Genomic DNA, 18052 nt, shown 5'->3' with positions numbered 1-18052 from the left:
GGAAAAAAAAAATGTTCCATATATAATTTAAAAGAATGTTGTTTGATAAGAGTTGGGACTGAGCTCAAAATAAATCCATCCTGGTATAACCTCCTTCTGGTTGCTCTGGAAAGAAAAAGAACACTGATACATGAAGAAGTAACCAACATAAAAAGGAGAGAAGAAATACAGCTTGAAGTGAAGAAATGACACAGACCTCCCACATACACACTTTAAAAACTTTATTTATATAAAAAACTCATTTTTTAAAAAGCATTAACAAGAGAGAAAGAAAAAAAGAAAAGGTATGGAGCAGAAGATATGCCCCTTAGTAGTGTTCGGTGGGAAGGTGGGATTTTTGGTTCTCTGGAATTGAATGTTTAGTGTTTTTATAAATGAAAGAGGAAAAAAACAAAACAGTTTAAGGTCCCCAAAAGCCCATGGCTATTCTATTACCCACACTCCACCGAGGGAATAAAGAGCACCAGGAAGAGCAGAGGAGGACAAGAGAAACCAAGAGTGGAGCCAGGTCTGGATGGGAGCAAAGTTCCCCTGTGCAGTATGCTCTGAGGGTCAGAGAGAGCAAAAGGCCCCTTTATGCTTGAAAGGATGGATGGGAGTGGGAAGAACTGGGAGGGGGAAAAAAGGTAAATAAGGAATTTTAATGCTCAGGGAATGGGGGGTTGTGGGTTGTGCACTTTTCTCCTACCCCATAGCCTCAATATATTAAGGGAAGGGGAAAGAGAAAGATAAAGAATTCCAGTTGCATTGAACAGAGCTTTTAGATAAGGGGAATAGAGGGCAAATAAAGAATAGGGTTTTTTCAAAAAAAAAAAAAAAAAAAAAAAAAAGTCAACCCACATAGCAGATTTCTCAAGCCCAACCTGCTAACATACACTAAAGTGAGAGGGGGCATATTGAGAGCAAGGGAAGAATTGGGGAGAGGCCCTATATTCCCTATAACTCCAGAGATGACGACAGTTGTAGGTAACTAAGGAGTAAGAGTTGCACCACTCACTCCTGCCAACCTCACTTTGAGATTCATCAGAATGAAATTTTTCCAAAATTCCAACCATATGCTGTTGAGCAAAAGCTTGATATGGCTGAAATCAAATACTACACCAATCTGCCAAGGGGAATCTGAGAGTCTCTAGGTCACCTCTCCTCTTGTTTCTGCTGTTGAGGGCCAACAGTGGGTAAGAAATCAACAAAATATAACTTGCAAAATCATGAGAAATGAGACTGCAGAGGCAAAGAAAGGCACATGGACAGGAGGGAGGAGATGTACCCCAGGCCAAAGGCACAAAGAAGAGGCAAAGCCAGGGGCAATCCCCACCTACTAAGGGTAAGGGAGACAAGAATTATTTACATCAAGTCCTATAGTTGGCCAACTAATCCAGGGAGGAGGCAGGGGAGGACAGGCATATAAGGGTAGGAAAAGGAGAAATGGGGCATGGGCGAAGCCAGCTTTGAAGCTTCCTGCCAGTTTCAGACTAACCACTTCATATATATTCCATCTAGCTCCTCCTAGAAGTTCCTCTTCTTCCCAAAGACATCTTTCTGCTCCTTCTCAACCATAAAGTCTTCCTTGACATTTTCCTCTTTAGACAGCCTCTTGCAAATGGTCAGGCCAAGTTAGCAGACTTATCACAGGGTGGGAGAAGAGGGTTAAGGACAGCCTCAAAAAGGGGCAGTGGAAGCAGCCCAGGGTTGGCATGAGGCTTTTAGAAGAGATGAAGTCTGTAGGTCCTTGATGGTCCCTGCCTCAGAGAGGAGGAAGCAAGCTCTCGGGTTCTCAATCCCAGTTCTAGTTGACCTTCACTTACTTGAGGGCCCTTGCCAGATGGAATGTGCCAATGTTGCCGGCCTTCTTTGCTTCAAAAATAGCCATTGGGGTAAGGGAGGAACTCATACTTCCCATTCTCCAAAATAAAATAAAAAGTTCCTTCCCCAACAGGAAAAATAATCTTGATTAAGAATCATCAGTCTGTCAAACTTCTGGACATTGCATATATAGCATGTAACTTCCAATTCTTCCCCAGTTTCCAGTGAAGATTTGCACACTCTCCCTCCCTCCACACAAGGCCAAGAGTTCCAGGGAGAGCTGGCAGAAAGAATTAATCTGCAGCAGTTTCTCAAAATATGCAAAGAACTGAGTCAGGTTTCTTGGGAGAAACTGGAGGGGTGGAGAAGGGGTGGGGCAGGGGACAGGATAATTAAATTTCAATGAAAGAAATTGGGAGTTGATGGAATGAAGGCAGTCACTTTGGGCTGTAAGGGCAGAGGGCAGCCTGGCAGTTGGCACAATAGTCCAGCGAAGAAAGGGGAAAATCATCAGTCCATTTCACCAGCAAAAAATAAAAGTACATATATTATAAGCCCAGATGGAGAGGACATAGTGGTGCTAAATCTTCTGCTGTAGGAAAAAACAAAAAGAGAAAGAAAGGATGTCAATAAAGTTGGGCATAAGACCTGCAAAAAGACAGTTGAGCAAATCTGGAGAAATGAAAGCAGCACACAATGGAAAAAATCAAATCACCAGCTTCATGTCCCAGCCTTTAAAGAGGTTAAAAAAAAAAAAAAAAAATCACAAAAGCAGAACACCCTAGGCCCCACATAGCTGAGATAGTGTCTCTAGCCTGATCAGATCAGCATGATTGGCAAACTGCTGGCACACAGAAGTCTTTCTCAAGGACCATCTTGGGAGTGATTACGGGACATACCATGGGGGGATAAGACACTTGGTCCCCCTCATCATCCAAAACCAACTCTTCCTCCAGAGATTCCTGCCCCTCGTCCTGCTGTGAACACATGCAATTTGTTAGTATGGTAGAGATAAGAACCTTAAAAGTGTGTGCCAGACCTAGAGAAAATCCCAAAATCTGTAAATTCAAACAAATACGGTAATAACAAAAGAAGGGCAAAACATTCATAAATAGGCAGGGAGAGGGTGATGTAGGAGAACAGGTCAGTTAGTGTTAGTCTTATCAGTAACACCTGCATAGACTTCCTTCCCCCCTCAACTCAATGACAAAAAACAGCCCAAGAAATTTCAAGATGGGTTCAAAACCCCTACTTTTTTCTGAAAACTGCCAGAAAAAGATGCTGTCTTTCTCTTTATACTTTTCCTATTTCATAAATCACTCAGGCTTCAGAATAGAACTAGCCTTAGACAACAACAGTATATAAAGAAGATTTACCATCAAGGGTGTTCCCTTCAATGGTTCCATATCACCCAGATCCCCAGATCGATCCAGTGTTCTGTTGTGGTCCCCTCTTTCATTCAGTGTGGAATAGTTGTTATCTAGTGAAAAAAGTACACAGAAGCATGTTATGCTCCTCTGGTATACAATATATATCAAGCAGATACATATGAATTAGGCACCTCTGTTAGGAAATGAACTTTGCCAAATGCTCCAGAAAGGCATTAAAGTCTGATGGCCTCAGACTTAGAAAGAACTTGAATATAATAGAGAAGATAATATATATATGAAATACCCATGGCTGGGAATGCAGCTCAGTACTAGAGTGCTTGCTCAGCATGCATGAGGTCCTGGGTTCAATTCCAATCATTGCAAAAACAAAAACAAACACCCAGAGTGTGATATATGGTAATAAGGCTAAACTAAAAAGATCTGTCTATAAATGGCACTGAAATTAAAAGAGTCAAGAATGCTGCAATAGAAAGTAACTAACAAAGGAAAATAGTTAAGCCTTTGGGATAAGGAGAGTTTAGAAAAGTAAATCCCAGTAGAATGTATGATATAAGCAATTTTTTCTTAAAATAGAGAATGAAAAAATAGAATAGCAAGTGGACCAGCTAGGCTGAAAGAGACCAGCTAGGCTGGAGAGAAGATAGAGAGGGAGACTGGTACAGACTATGATGGTCTAAGTTTAGGGACATGAGCTTTCTTCTACAGTGATGAGGGAGGCATATGACTAGTTTCTGAAAATGAGTAGATGAAAACTTGGAAAAAGAAAATGGATCAAATTTACTAAATTTTACCATATCCTTCCAAATGGAAATGATCAGTCAATGTTCTTCCAGGATGGCAAATGGTGAGGTTGTTAAGAAAAGCTACAGTGCTGCACAGCTCTACTCGCTCCAATGCAAGATTATTCCATATCGTTACGTAGAAATTAATTACCTACCTAATGATTTTGTGTTTGATCCCATATTGCTCATTTGAATTTCTTCCCGGTCAGGTTTCTTATCTGTTTGGAATCAGAAAGTTGCCCAAGTCACAAACCAACTCTTCAAAATCTATACACAACATTAATTGCTCCCTCTGATCTGTTGTCCTTCCCTTCCTTCATTCAAATTTTTAATTAGCACCCACTATGTGCCAAGCACTAATCATAACTCTACAGTTGTAACAAAGCCTTCATGGGACTTAGATACATTTCTTATAGACTCTAAAAATAAGAAACACTTCATTGTAAGCCAGGAGTTTTTAAAATTATTTGGTCTCAAGACTCCTTTATAGCTTAAAAATGGATGAAGCCCTTGGTTAGACATCAATACCAAAAATAAATGAATAAATAATGCTCGAAGGGCAAAGGGAGAAAGAAGAAGAGAAAAAAAATTATGAGGATCCAGGGCTGGAGGCATGGCTCAAGTGCTAGAACACTTGTCTACCAAGCAAGTATAAGGCCCTGAGTTCATGCCCCAGTACTGCAAAAAAAAAAAAAAAAAAAAATTATATACACACACACATATATATCAAAGAGCTTTCATTGGAATGGATTATATATATTAGTACTTACTGTACTTAGAAATATAAAATGTCCATTTTACTTTATTACATAAATTAGTATCATAAATAGTATTTTTAATAAAAAGCATCATTTTATATTTTTTGCACCTCTTTAGACTTTTAAGAGAACTGGAGTCTCGTATCTGTTTATGAATTCAATCTATTGTGATATGCTATTTTGAAGAGAATCCAGCCTCACACAATAAGCTGCAAAAGGGAGGAAAATATTAACTCCTTTCAAATAACCATGGATATTCTCTGCATTCATTTTTGAGGAAATGTCTGCCAAATACCCATGTCCAAATAGTTTGTCAGCCAGTCATTTTTTTTCAAGTAAAATAGTGCTCCATAAAAAGGTAGCTAGTCTGCCAGGTACCAGTGGCTCAGACCTATAATCCTAGCTACTCGGGAGGCACAGATCAGGAAGAATGCCATTCAAAGCCAGCCCAGGCAAACAGTTTGCAAGACCCTATCTCAAAAATACCCAGCACAAAATCAGGGCAGGCAGAGTGGCTTAAGTGGTAGAGCCCCTGCCTAGCAAGGATGAGGCCTTGAGTTCAAACCCCAGTACCACCAAAATAGATAAATAAAAAGGTAGCTAGTTTAATAAGTCCAAGAATCACACAACTGCTTTGCCTTCTGACAGCCACCATGCTTTGATATGCAGCCCAAGTGCTTTGTGAGTATAGAATATACACAGAATATATGAAAGATGCATACTCAAGGGTAGAAATATAATTACTAATTTTTACAGCTCTACCAAGTACATTTTTAAGTGAAGACTGCTTTTTTTTTTAAATTCAGAGTACACTTTAATAAAGACAACTCATTCAGATTAGTGTCATTCAGGTTTGTGCTAAGAAACCAGCAGCAAGAACCACTACTTTTTATGCTATCAGTGCACATATTAACAGCCTTGGGACCCTCAGTTCACACTTCATGAACCACTCTGAATCAAAAGCCAAGCATCATTAAAATAATAAAGGTCACAAAATACATTTTAAGTGAAAGAGAAAAAATTTACAAAATATGATTCATTTCTTGGGAAAAAATTTGTTTGCTCACATGGCAAAAGGGTTTAAAAAGCTATAAGCCAAAATTGTAGTGGTTATCTCTGAATACTAGAAATAATTGACTTTGTTATTTTTCTGGTTGTCTGTATTTTCTAACTTTTTGACACTAATCATATTTCTTGGCATTATATAGAAGTTTAAGAAGGAAATAAAAAAAGACAGAGAAACTAGGGTTCAGTTCTCCATGATTTTCAGGCTATTTATTGCCTGTTTTGATTTCTAATGTTCAGACCTATCCTCTTATGTATTATATTTCTGGAGCAAGCCTGTAATCCTAGTACTGGGGAGGACAAAGCAGGATGGTCAAGAGTTAGAAGCCAGTTTAGGCTAGATAGCAAGACTCTGTCTCAAAAAACTAAAAGGATTTATAATTCTGGAGCAAAGCATTATTCTCCTCTCCCAGAGATTAGCTCATTCAGAAACAAATATATACCCTTTTTCTTAGTTTAAAAATCCATTAAAGATAATAGAAGTAGCCTGGCACTGGTAGCTCACTCCTGAGGACAGCCTAGGGGAAAAAAAAAAAAAAAAAAAAAAGAGAGAGAACCTAGCTCAAAAATGCCCAACACAAAAAAATGTTGATTCAAAAAAAAGGAGTTCAAGTGGTAGGGCACCTGCCTAGCAAGTGAGACCCTGAGTTCAAACCCTGGTACTGAAAAGAAAAAAAAAAAGAGAGAATAGCAGGAACAGCTAGCTTAAAAAAAAGAGAGCACCCTTGGGTACTGTACCTGATTTTTGGTTCCGGTCAATAAGAGGGAGAGTGCTATCATCATACGAATGACTGCTCTGGCTTCTAGAAGCATTATTTAGATTCACCTGAAGGCAAACATAAAATGCAATGTCACAGAATTCTAAATTCACCCACATATTTTTTTCTGTTCTCTATCTCCAAAATGGCCCTTTTCCCCACAACTCTGCACCTCAAGTGTGGGTTTCCATCTCCAGCTTTCTTCTCTACATGCACAAAGCTCCTCCCTTCCAGCCCCTCATCTGTATCTTACTCCCTGGCTTTGGGCATCTAAACTCTTAGGAAAAATACAACTTTTAAGGGTGGAATAAATACCCTATATAATGAAACAACAGGCTTTTCTATTTGTGTTCCAGAGCAGATTGTAAAAGTTCTAAACACTCAGAAGAAAACACAGACTGAAAGAATAGTAATCTCCTTGAAATGGTCAGGGTGGATGTAGGGAAGAAGACACAAAGGCCATCATCCTTCATCATCACCAGCACTCACTGCATATTATGACACAAAGGGAGACTAGAGCTATTTTAGCAGCAAATGAACTGTAGGCACCATTCTTGAGCAGTAAAGCAAATAATGTCCTCACTAACTGACAATCTTGGGTCAAAATAGATTTAGTGTGATGAAGAAGTAGAAGAAACCATTAACCAGGGTCCAAGGAAAAAAGGTAAAAAAGTCTTGGTCTTAAGAGTAACTGTACCTGAAAGTCTGATTTCTTCCATCCTTCTTTTTCCAGTGGCTTCCGCAGTTCCTTATATCCCCAGATTGTCTGTAATACAAGTGCTGCTGCTCGAACTTCTTTTTCTGAGCGATTCCTTTTGAGGAAATAAAGTAACATATGAAATTTGGATGGAAGAGCAGGAAAAAAGCTTAGAACCTGTACCCTCTAACAATAACATAAGAATATAAATATCAAAATGGGTAAAATAAAGTTTTCATCAAATCCTATATTCTGTCCCAAACACTGACATAAAATGTTTGACCTAAGATTCTACTGTTGATTCTAATGTTGATTCGACTGTTTTGTCGATCAACATTAAGACAAAAAATAAAGCAGTAACTCTTGTCATTTCACATGTAAATAAGGGAAAATATTCTCAGAAAGCAAAAGAAAGTTCCTTCAATCTAGCAGCCCCCGCCCCCATACTCCAGTTCCTCCAGCTGTGATTTTAAATGTAAGCTCACCCTGACTTGTTGATCAACACCAGCTTCTCAATGCCCTGTGTCTCTCGAAGCTTTTTGGCAGCCTCCAAGTTCTCAGCAATAACCTCATTGATGGTGTTCAAAATAGAGACCACTGTGTCCTCAGAGAAATTCCAGGAGGAGTTCTGCTGCCCTCCTGGCAGATTCTTTACCAAGTTAGGAATGGCATGTTTACCTATGTAAGATGAGACACATGCAGGGAGGAAAGGCAGAGTCAGGTCATAATACTTTAGCTTGATCAGATCAAGTATAGGTACTATCCACATGAATTGAATTCATTATGCTATAGGATTATCATATGAAAGGAGCAAAGGACATGAAATAGCCGTGAACTCACTGTCCTTCATTTTTCCCCTTCTCCTTCAGTCACATTCAAATGGTGTGAACATCAAATATGCTACCTAATCCTTTCAGACACTCTAATGAAAACAGTGAGTTCAATACTGCAATAATTCAATAGAACTGAGTCATTAAGAATTTTAAAAAAAAAAGCAACCTGGGCTCTGTCACTAACTAGCTGTAATAACTCTGGGAAAAATTATTTTTTGAGACCCTCAGTTTCCTTATCCTATTTAAAAAAAAAAAAAAAAGCCTGGCACTTTCTCCAACCCAGTAGAACAATAAAAAAAACTCAGCAAGTCACTGGTGGCTCCCATCTGTAATCCTAGCTACTCAGGGAGCAGAGATCAAGAGGATCAAGGTTTGAGGCCAGCCTGGAAAATGGTTCTCAAGATTCTATCTCGGAAAACACTTATCACAAAAAAGGGCTGGTGGAGTGCCTCAAGGTGTAGGCCCTGAGTTCAAACCCCAGTACTGCAAAAATAAAATAAAGTATGAAGAATTAGAACCTTTCCCTCCAACAATTTAAGTAAATAAATTACGAAGCACCTGCTGGATTACAGGCACTGTGCTCGATACAGACATACCAATTTTATTCAACTCCTTACCAATTAACTCTTTGTTTCGAGCATCCACAGCCAAATTTCTCAGCGCTCCAGATGCAGCTTTCACTACCCGTTCATGTTCGTTAGTCAGGAGATCAGCTATGGCAGAGAGAGCCTTCTCTTGACGAAGAGCAGAGCGAATGTATCGTCCATACTAGGTAGCACATGGAAGTGGTGGAGCACATTACAAATTGCAGCAAACTAAATTCTCTCACCTCTAATAAATCTATTTTCTAAAAGGTACTCACTGTCCAGCGCCCAGCACACAAGTTCTGGATAGCTCCAGCAGAGGCTTCTAGGATGGCAGGAGTCTTGCTCTCTTTGAGGAGTGAGATGTATATCCGAACCACCTCTGGCTGAAATAAGAGCTCATAGCCTGTACAAGAAAGAGCAAGAAGAAAGAAGATCCCAATCAATATCTACAAACCAGGCTCTGCTGTTTGGAGTTCAGCCTTATCGCTCTAGGTTGAAAAGTTTTGCTCCTAACCATTAGATTCCCTGAATGCCCCCATCTACTCAAAAGCAAACTCAGAGGCTTGATTCTATACATGTTTTTATTTTTATTTATCTATCTATCTTTTGGTCTTTTGGGTTTTTGGCAGCACTAGGGTTTGAACTCAGGGACTCAACTTGCTAGGCAAGCACTCTACCCCTTGACCCATACCCAACCTTACTGATTGTGGGGGGCAGGAAGCCTCAGACCATAATTCTCCTATCTCTGCCTCCCAAATAGCTGGGATTATAGTTGTGTACCACCACACCTAATTTGTTTGGGTTTTGTTTTATTTTGGTGGAACTGAGATTTGAACTCAGGGCTTTGTGCTTACAAAACAGGTGCTCTACTGCTTAAGCCATACCTCCAGTCCATTTTGTGCTGGTTATTTTTTGGAGATATGGTCTTCCAAACTATTTGCCCAGGCTGGCCTTGAACCTCAGTCCTCCCTATCTCAGCCTCCCAAATTGCTAGGATTATAAACGGGAGCCACAGGTACCCAGCTCCAGTTTGTTTTTTAAGATAGGGTCTAACTTTTTTGCCTGGGCTGGCATTGAACTACAAACCTATCTCTGCCTCTCAAGTTTTGGGGAGGTTTTTTTTTTTTTTTCCTTAACTTTGTTTTGGTGGTACTGGGGTTTGATATTGGGACCTTATGCTTGCTAGGCAAGCACTCCTACCATTTGAGCTATGCCCCAACCCAAGTTTTTTCTTTTGTTTTTTTAGGAAGAGTCTCACTATGTAACCCAGCTGGCCTCAAAGTCACAATCTTCCTTCATTGGCCTCCCAAGTGCTGGCATTATAAATGTGCACCATCACACCTGGCTGATTCCATGTCTTCTTAAGAATTAATCCATGGTAGGTAGGACTGGGGTCACAACTTATCGACTTATCATATTCAACTCCTCTCTCTCTTCCTCTTGACTCTTTTTCCCCACAGCTTACTTTGGCCTTGGTTCTACCATGAGTACTCATAAGATTCATTTAGCTCACTGATAACATTCAGAGTTAAAGATTCTTCATCTCCTATCAACTACTAACTAGGCCTGACCTGGCTAGCTTAGCTTCTGAGATCAGACAAGATCAGGCATATTCAGAGTGGTATGGTGGTAAACTAGATCTCTCATCTTGAATAAATTATTTCTATTTCAATTCAATCATTGTCTCTACTGTTACTGCGACAAAAATAAAAGGAACCATCATAAATTTAACAACATTCAAAATTTTTATATCCATGGAAAGCTGTAAGCTGCATACTCATCAATACAGTGATCCCAAAGATTCAAACTATAATAAAGAGACTTCTTTAATATTAAGGTTTAAGTCCCCAAAACTTCAGGGGCAAGGTAGGGTAGGTAAGTTTCATGCCCTGTGCTACCATCAGGACCTTATCCTATCCTCAAGTAACCAGAAACACTGCCTCAACAAGCAGTCCTTTGCAAGTTGGTGGAATAATACTACAAAGTTTACTAATACTTTCACCATCATCAGAGAAAACAGTAAACATATTGTATGAAGTCTGGTCTGCTGTTACCATGTCCAGATACCATATCTGTGGACAATGTTTAAGAGATCTTTAGAGACTGAGGGGGAAAAAAATAACTTACCTCGAGCAGGACTAGTTCTTTTAGGGAAATCCACTGTATCATTTGCTGGATCCTCTGTAGGCTTTTTCCCTATAGAAATGGAGAGGGGAAAAAAGGGTAGAAAGAATAGGGATAAAGAATTTATGAAAAGATTCCACATGACATTTTTCATCCTTCAGTCAGAATCAGAAATGCATAAGTAAGGCAAAAGAAGGGGAGGCACTCTCACACCTGTCCCAACAAGGGCTATGCAGAAACAAGAACAGTAAACAGGTAGCAGATAGGTACAATAAGATAACTACTCTTGTTAATATTGACTTGAGTTCTGATTACAGGACCTGCTTGCTGCCCAGAAATAGCATGCCATAAGCCATGAGGTTCAGAAGAGCTAAATTTGTTTCAATGTTTTTCCTCAACTGAATTTTCCTACATGCACCCACAGGGAAGGGTTAGGCAAGGAAATACTAGGAAAGCTAAAACCAAATCATGCAAATTAGAAGTAGACAAGCGCCTTAAAAGATTCTACTTACCTCTGGAGAACCACTCATCTTCCAGCGCGTCACCAAGATGGAAAGCAGACAACAGAAATGAAGGAAGAAAAACGCAGAAGATGTCAACAGGATCATGGTCAAGTAAGCAGGAAAGCCCAGAGAAGAAAACGAAAAACACAGGAAACACAGGAAACACAGGGAGGAATGGGGAAGAAGGCCCCGGATTAGTTGTGTTCTTATCCTTCAATGCCCCAATCACTGATACTGATACACCACCACCACCACCACCACCACCACCATTCTGATTGGAGCACACAACACAGGGGAAGCAGCAGCAGAGCAAGAAGACAGCCTTAATCAGGCAGACTCCCATACTGTTTGCAAATACTTAAAGCTAATTGTTCCATCCTTTCTCAGTCCCACATTAAAGAACAAGGAACTTAGCCTTACCTTTACCCTTCTTGGCCCCAAAGCAACTGGCAGCATGTGGCCCAGTATTGTTAGCAACACTGGGAGGTGCTTCTTGGTAACGCTCTGCCTGTGGGATCTCGCGGTGGACCTGATATGATAAGTTCCGAAGGAGGCAAACACAGTTCTCCACAAGCTTAGGGACACAAGACAAAAGGTTCAATGAGACAAGAGGATGTCTATGGTGATATCCCAGCAAGTACAAGTTTCCATGATTCAAGTACCAAAATATCAGTCCTCAAAACCATAGTCCAATCCATCATCTTGCAGGATGCCTCTTCAGTACCCCAGGCTTCTCAAAATCCTTGTATCTTCAGGCCAACGGAAAGTCTAATTATGTATTTAATGGCTTTTGCCACAATTTGGTATGTAACCCAAAACTTAGATCACTGAATTTCCTACCTAAAAAATGTACAATTTTGGAAGACTGCTAAGTAACTTTAATATACATGTGAAGGAAATTCTAAGGAAACTGTTTTCTTCTAAGTTGAATGCTCAGAAGAAAATGGTTAAAATGTTATTTAGGAGTCTGAGGTGGTAGGTTTGCATTACAGGTACCTTGTAGATACAGTGAATGGAATTCACTCAGCCATTAACTTACCTTGCTGTCTGAATCCTTCTGCCCAATCTCAGCCTGCACAATGAAAATGAGGGCATCAACTAAACCATCACATTCCCGAAGTTTCCGGCGAGCTTCACTCCTCTCTGAGCTCACATTCCTGAAGGAAAACCAGGAAATGCTTGAGATATCCCTCAACATCTACAAGCTTTCTCAGTATCTTTTCTATACACTATTTATATCAATAGTGAATGCCTATTACAAGCAAATCATTGCAGTTGAGAGAAAGGTGACTGACAATCCTTGTCTTCTGAACTTTTATAACCCTGTGGAGGAGTTGAGGTTAATGATGTAACACACCAGGGATGGGGAAGTAGCTCAGTGGTAGAGCACTTCCCTAGCATATACAAAACCATGGATTCGATCCCAAGCACCCCAAAAAGAAAAAAGAAAAGAAATGTACACCAACAGTAATTCAAGATAGAACAGATCTTCTTAGATGAAAGTACAAATGTAGCAGAGGGCAGGTACACAGATATACACAAGTCCAGAGCATCTTATATGTGGTAGTTTCTGAACAAGTGTTTGCTAAAATAGATGAACAAAATCAAAGAAGCATAAAAGTGAGGAAGATGAGAGAAGGGGGATGGGAAGCAAACCAACACAGCACATATACACATGGGAGTAGCAGCAATGATAGACATGTTGGACTTACAGTGTCAATACAGATAAGAGTAGAGGATGAATAACAGGCTAAAGAATTTTAACTTTATGGCTAAATGTGCAGCTCAGTGGTAGAGTGCTCACCTAGCACATGCAAGACCAAGTTTTGCATGTGCTAGTAACCAAAAAAAAAAGTACCACACAAAAAAAAAAATTAAATTTTTTAAAAGAAATTCTATTATTCCTCAAAAATTCAATCTTTATATTCTTAAAGGCCTGCATTTACCTAAGGCAGCCAGCTGTGTTGGTGAGCACTGACTCCCACTCAATATGGCGTGGCTTACAATCTTCATTAGGTTCCCTCTCCCAACCAGAATGTGGAATGATCACTTCATCAGTCAAGGCGTGCAGTGCATGGTCTACAATCTCCATTTTGATTGAGTCATGGGATGAGAGATTCCACAAGGTTCCTGGCAGAGAAAATTCATCAGACAGCTCTCCAGGATCCAAGACAGTATGTCTGAAGAATGTCAAACAGAATCCCCTACTCCATCACTTCTCAGGCTTCCCAAATGACCAAACACCATGTAGTGTTATTCAAGGTTTTGTTTATGACCCACAGTAAGAAATATATTTTAATTCTGTAGCTGAATACAAACACGCAAATCATGACATAAAGCTTTACAAAACAATACATTCTGTAACAATGTTCACTGACCTATCTATACCAGTTTCCCCACCTCAACATCATGGTCACTTTGGGCCACATAATTCTTTGGTGTGGGAAGCTGTCCTGCCCATTGTTAGATGTTTATCAGTATCCCTGGCCTTTACTACTGGATGCCAATAGCTCTCTCTACCCCCAAGTTATGACAATCAAAAATTGTCTCCAACATTACAGATGCCCTCGGAGGGACAAAAGCTCCCCCAATTAAGAACCAACGGGCTGGTCTGTAATCTTAATGGGCAGTACAGAGTTATGTGCGTTCACTGTAAGGGCAGACCAACAAGAATGTTTTTCTACTTTGAACCACTTCTCTTTAATAGAGGTGATTCTTTTAATTGCCAGGGAAAAATTGTGGCAGCTGGAGTGAGAGTAGGAATGGGGAAGAAAAAAAAAAAGACTAATGGGCTATACCTATTATTTCTTTCTTTCTCTTGGAATGGTGATTATGTCCCACAAAACTGTGTTCAATTCACACTAATGGATCACAACCCACAGTCTGGAAAACTACCATTCTAAATAAAGTAAGCACTACAAATTCAACCATCTAGATGGGACAGGTATATAAGTCAAGACAGGCACACATTTCAAAGAAATTATGGGCTGGAGGCATGGTTCAAGCAGTAGAGTGCCTGCCTAGCAAGTGCAAAGTCCTGAGTTCAAACCCCAATACCACAAAAAAAAAGAAAAAAAAATTTAAATATACTATAGATGTTACTTTACTTTCTACCTGTTTCTGAAACATTATATTTGTGTACGCATCCTCAGTACTACAAAATAAATAAATAAAAGAAATTACATAATGGCAATTGACATTCAGCTTCCAGTTTGGGAGATGACTTCTTTATGACTAGTTGATCAGAAATAACAGAATGTTACTGAATGAAGAAAACTTTAAAAAGAAAAAGGAAATAACAGAATGTGTTGGAGATTACTACAAACTGGAGAACACATGCCCCCAAATCAACTCAGACCAAATACGGCTAGGGAAAAACAGATCCATCTTTAACAGCATTTCCACATTTTTAACAGAAGCCAACAATCTAGAATTTTAGGTTATTATCTTGAATTTTAGACATTAGCAACCAACTCTTCAAAAATTTAAAAGCCCTGTGTAATCCAAATAAATTAATGAGATGGATTTGACCCAAAGGCCACAAATTCAAAAGTTAAAAGCCTGGGAACCCCTCTAGCGCTCAAGTTCTCTACAGATAACAGTGACCCCAACCTAGCAACTTCCTCAGGCCTACAACTCACCAGTAATGACTTCAGTAAGGTCCATATCACGGGCCTTTCGGAGTAATCGCACAAGGGCAGGAACACCATCACAGTTTTTTATAGCAATCTTGTTATCTTGGTCACGTCCAAAAGAGATATTCTTGAGAGCTCCACAGGCTCCAAGGTGTACTTCCTTTTTGGGGTGGTCTAACAATCCCACCAGTACTGGGATGCCTTTGAGCTTCCGAACATCAGTCTTCACTTTGTCATTGCGATAGCACAAGTGTTGCAGGTAGGCAGCTGCATTGGACTTGACAGCATCCAAGCGGAATCCTAGCATGGCGATCACCTCTGGAAGCTCAGGCTGTCTCCAATTAGGAGGTGGCGCCCCTCCCTTGCGCAGGCTATCCAAGCTTGCTAAACTTCCCCGCTCATGCTGGGCCAAAGGAGCCCAATAGTACTGATCTGATGGCACCTCCTCACCAATCATGTCTTCATAGCTCCTGCAAAGTTTTGGAAAACCCAAGAATCAAGCAGTTAAGACTAGCTTCTTAGACACTTATTTTCAAAGCAGGATTAACTTCAGCTCTACACACAGCTATCTGTCCTTTGTATGACTGACATACTGGTCAATTGTAATAATCTTCCCCTTCCTCCCCCCAATTTCAGTAATTTTAAAGGTATCTGCGATTAGATTAAAACTACCTTTCTTTTCCCTGTGAGGTTTGCTGGCTCAGAAAGTATCAGGCATCCAGAGAAGTTAATCACAAAGGACCAAATTCTGATTCCTTAGCATTTATCTGAATGACACCTGACAACTACTAACTTCTCTAGACAGAGAGTAAAATAAACCCTCAAACAACAGAGTTAACCAAGGCAACTGACTCAATGTCACAGAAGTCAGAAAGAAAGCCTGAGAACCATTCTTATAACCCCTTAGCTAAACAGGAAATGAGGCATTTACACACAGGAAACCTTAAACACACTTCATACTTAAACTTCTCCATACCCTATTTTGGACTACAAAAGAGAAGCTGAGCTGGGCAGCGCATGCCTATAATCCTACCACTTGGGAGGCTGAGGCATGAGGATCACAAGGTCAAGGCCAGATGGGCTACATAGCAAGACCCTGTCTCAAAAATACAAAAACCCAAGCTGGTGTAGTGGCTCAAGCCTGTAATCCTAGCTGCTTGAGAGGCAGGGATTAGGGATCACAGTTCGAGGTCAGTCCATGCAAAAAGTTAGCAAGACCCCATTTCAACAAACAATCTGGATGTGGAGGGGTGCACCTATGATTCCAGCTATGTGGGAGGCCAAAGGCAGAAGGGAAAACCGTCTGAGGCTGTCCAGGGCAAAAAAACCACAAGATCCTACCTGAAAAATAACTAAAGCAAAAAATGGCTGAGGGCATGGTTCAAGGGATAGAATACATGCATAGCAAGCCTGAAGCTCTGAGTTCAAACCCTAGTATAACCAACAACCTTCCCTAGAAAAGGTCCTTCCCTATTTTTCCTCATCAGCCAACCCCCTACCTTGTTTTTTGTTTTGTTTTGTTTTAGTTTTTTTTTTTTTTTGTAGTGCTGGGATTGAATTCAGGGCTCATGCTTGGTAGGCAGGCATTCTATTGCTTGAGCTACTCCGCCAGCCCTTTTTGGGTTGTTTATTTTTTAGATATGATATGGATTTATGCCCAAGCCTGACTGGATTCTGATCCTCCTATTTGTGCTTCTCCACGTTTTCTAAGATGACAGACACACACCACCATGCCCAGTCATTGGTTGAGATGGGGTCTCATGAACTTTTTGCCTGGGCTAGGGTAGAGCCATAACCCTCCTGCTTGTTATAAGCTGGTGTTCTACCACTTGAGCCATGGCTCCAGCCCAGGTAAGGACTTCTAGCTCCACCATATTGAGGACCCAGCTTTGGTACTAATGTGTTGTGTGTATATAATGTGTGTGTATATATATATGTACCTGAACATTAATTCCCACAGTTCATTCTAAGGTCATATCTAAACTCAACAAGTATATTTGAGAATGAGTTCCATCCTCCAATATCTAAAATCTCTAATTCAGCAGGACATCAGTGGCTCATGCCTGTAATCCTAGCTACTCAGGAGGCAAAGATTAGAAGGATCAAGGTTCAAAAGTCAGCCAGGGCAAACAGTTCTTGAGACCCTATCTTGAAAATACCCAATACAAAAAAAGGATAGCAGAATGGCTCAAGTGGTAGAGTGCTTGCCTAGCAAGCATGAGGCCCTGAGTTCAAGCCCCAGTACCACAAATAAATAAATATCTCCAATACTGACCAACATTGTATTTTGGGTGCCTGGTCACTTAGAACAGAGATAAAGCAATTGAAGGAGGTCAAATGAAGAGAATATTTTCCTGTTTCAGTACTACCAACAACCACTAGAGGGTGAGTCTATCACAGTATTATTTATTCATAACCACCAGGAAGGAAGAGACCCATTAACTGTGAGCTCATCTCACTCTGTGGCTTCCACAGGAGAGGAGAATCTATTGTGGAACTCTCCAAATAAGACCTTTGTTTGTTCCATAAAACCACTCCCACTGTCATCAAACACTCAAGGTTAGCCTAAGCAGAGCAGAAGGCCTGCTTCACAGGTATTAACATGGACCAATAATTTAGCTTAAAAGAAGGACAAATAATTTAGCTTAAAAAAAAAAAAAAAGAAATCACAAAGCTTATTTTAAAATATTACTGAAACAAAATGAACAAGTTATAAAGCTAAGTTTTAAAGTCAGGCTACTACTAATATAAAAAAGGTTTTATTTTAGTGGGGAGAAAATAAGGACATGTTTATATATATGTATATATGTGTGTGTGTGTGTGTGTGTGTGTGTGTGTGTGTGTATATATATATATATATATACCAAAATGTTAACAGTGGTTCTTTATGAATAGATGGTGTGCTTTTTTAGATGTTTCAATCTCTATATTGAACGTATTTCACTTGTTATTTTAAGAAAAGCAAATACAAAAATAATTACCCAGATTTCAGTCATTCAGGGAAATCTACCTTGTGTTTCCTTCTTTTATAGGCAAAGGATCAAGAGTCCTCCATTTTACAAACAATAAACCTATGCCCAGATTGATCAAATGCCTTACTTGAGGCTCCACAGCTA

At 39.9% G+C, this 18052-nt stretch overlaps 1 protein-coding gene and 1 non-coding gene across 7 annotated transcripts in view; one reads left to right on the top strand and one right to left on the bottom strand.

The window, feature by feature from the left end:
• Positions 1-206: 206 nt before the first annotated feature.
• The window catches only part of Ctnnd1 (catenin delta 1), a 49772-nt gene continuing 31926 nt past the window's right edge, over positions 207-18052 (bottom strand). For 4 of the 6 annotated variants that reach the window (XM_074045985.1, XM_074045980.1, XM_074045997.1 and 1 more), the window contains 15 exons: positions 14943-15406; positions 13248-13431; positions 12341-12458; positions 11722-11875; positions 11311-11328; positions 10802-10870; positions 8950-9077; positions 8705-8855; positions 7740-7932; positions 7255-7369; positions 6538-6625; positions 4132-4194; positions 3180-3283; positions 2703-2780; positions 207-2395 (listed from right to left, as the gene is read on the bottom strand). In XM_074045985.1, coding sequence (XP_073902086.1) covers positions 2384-2395; positions 2703-2780; positions 3180-3283; positions 4132-4194; positions 6538-6625; positions 7255-7369; positions 7740-7932; positions 8705-8855; positions 8950-9077; positions 10802-10870; positions 11311-11328; positions 11722-11875; positions 12341-12458; positions 13248-13431; positions 14943-15406 — 1939 coding nt within the window. In that variant the 3' untranslated portion in view covers positions 207-2383. The remainder of the gene's footprint in view (positions 2396-2702; positions 2781-3179; positions 3284-4131; positions 4195-6537; positions 6626-7254; positions 7370-7739; positions 7933-8704; positions 8856-8949; positions 9078-10801; positions 10871-11310; positions 11329-11721; positions 11876-12340; positions 12459-13247; positions 13432-14942; positions 15407-18052) is intronic. The other 2 variants (XM_074045991.1, XM_074045989.1) reach the window with 2 other exon arrangements.
• On the top strand, positions 13909-14080 carry LOC141416771 (small nucleolar RNA U85). Its single transcript, XR_012441369.1, has one exon. It is a non-coding gene; the product is annotated as a small nucleolar RNA U85 (small nucleolar RNA).

The sequence above is a fragment of the Castor canadensis genome, chromosome 1 (genome assembly GCF_047511655.1).
Source record: "Castor canadensis chromosome 1, mCasCan1.hap1v2, whole genome shotgun sequence".
In the NCBI taxonomy this organism is placed as follows: Eukaryota; Metazoa; Chordata; class Mammalia; order Rodentia; family Castoridae; genus Castor; species Castor canadensis.
This window is presented reverse-complemented; position numbering and strand designations above follow the sequence as displayed.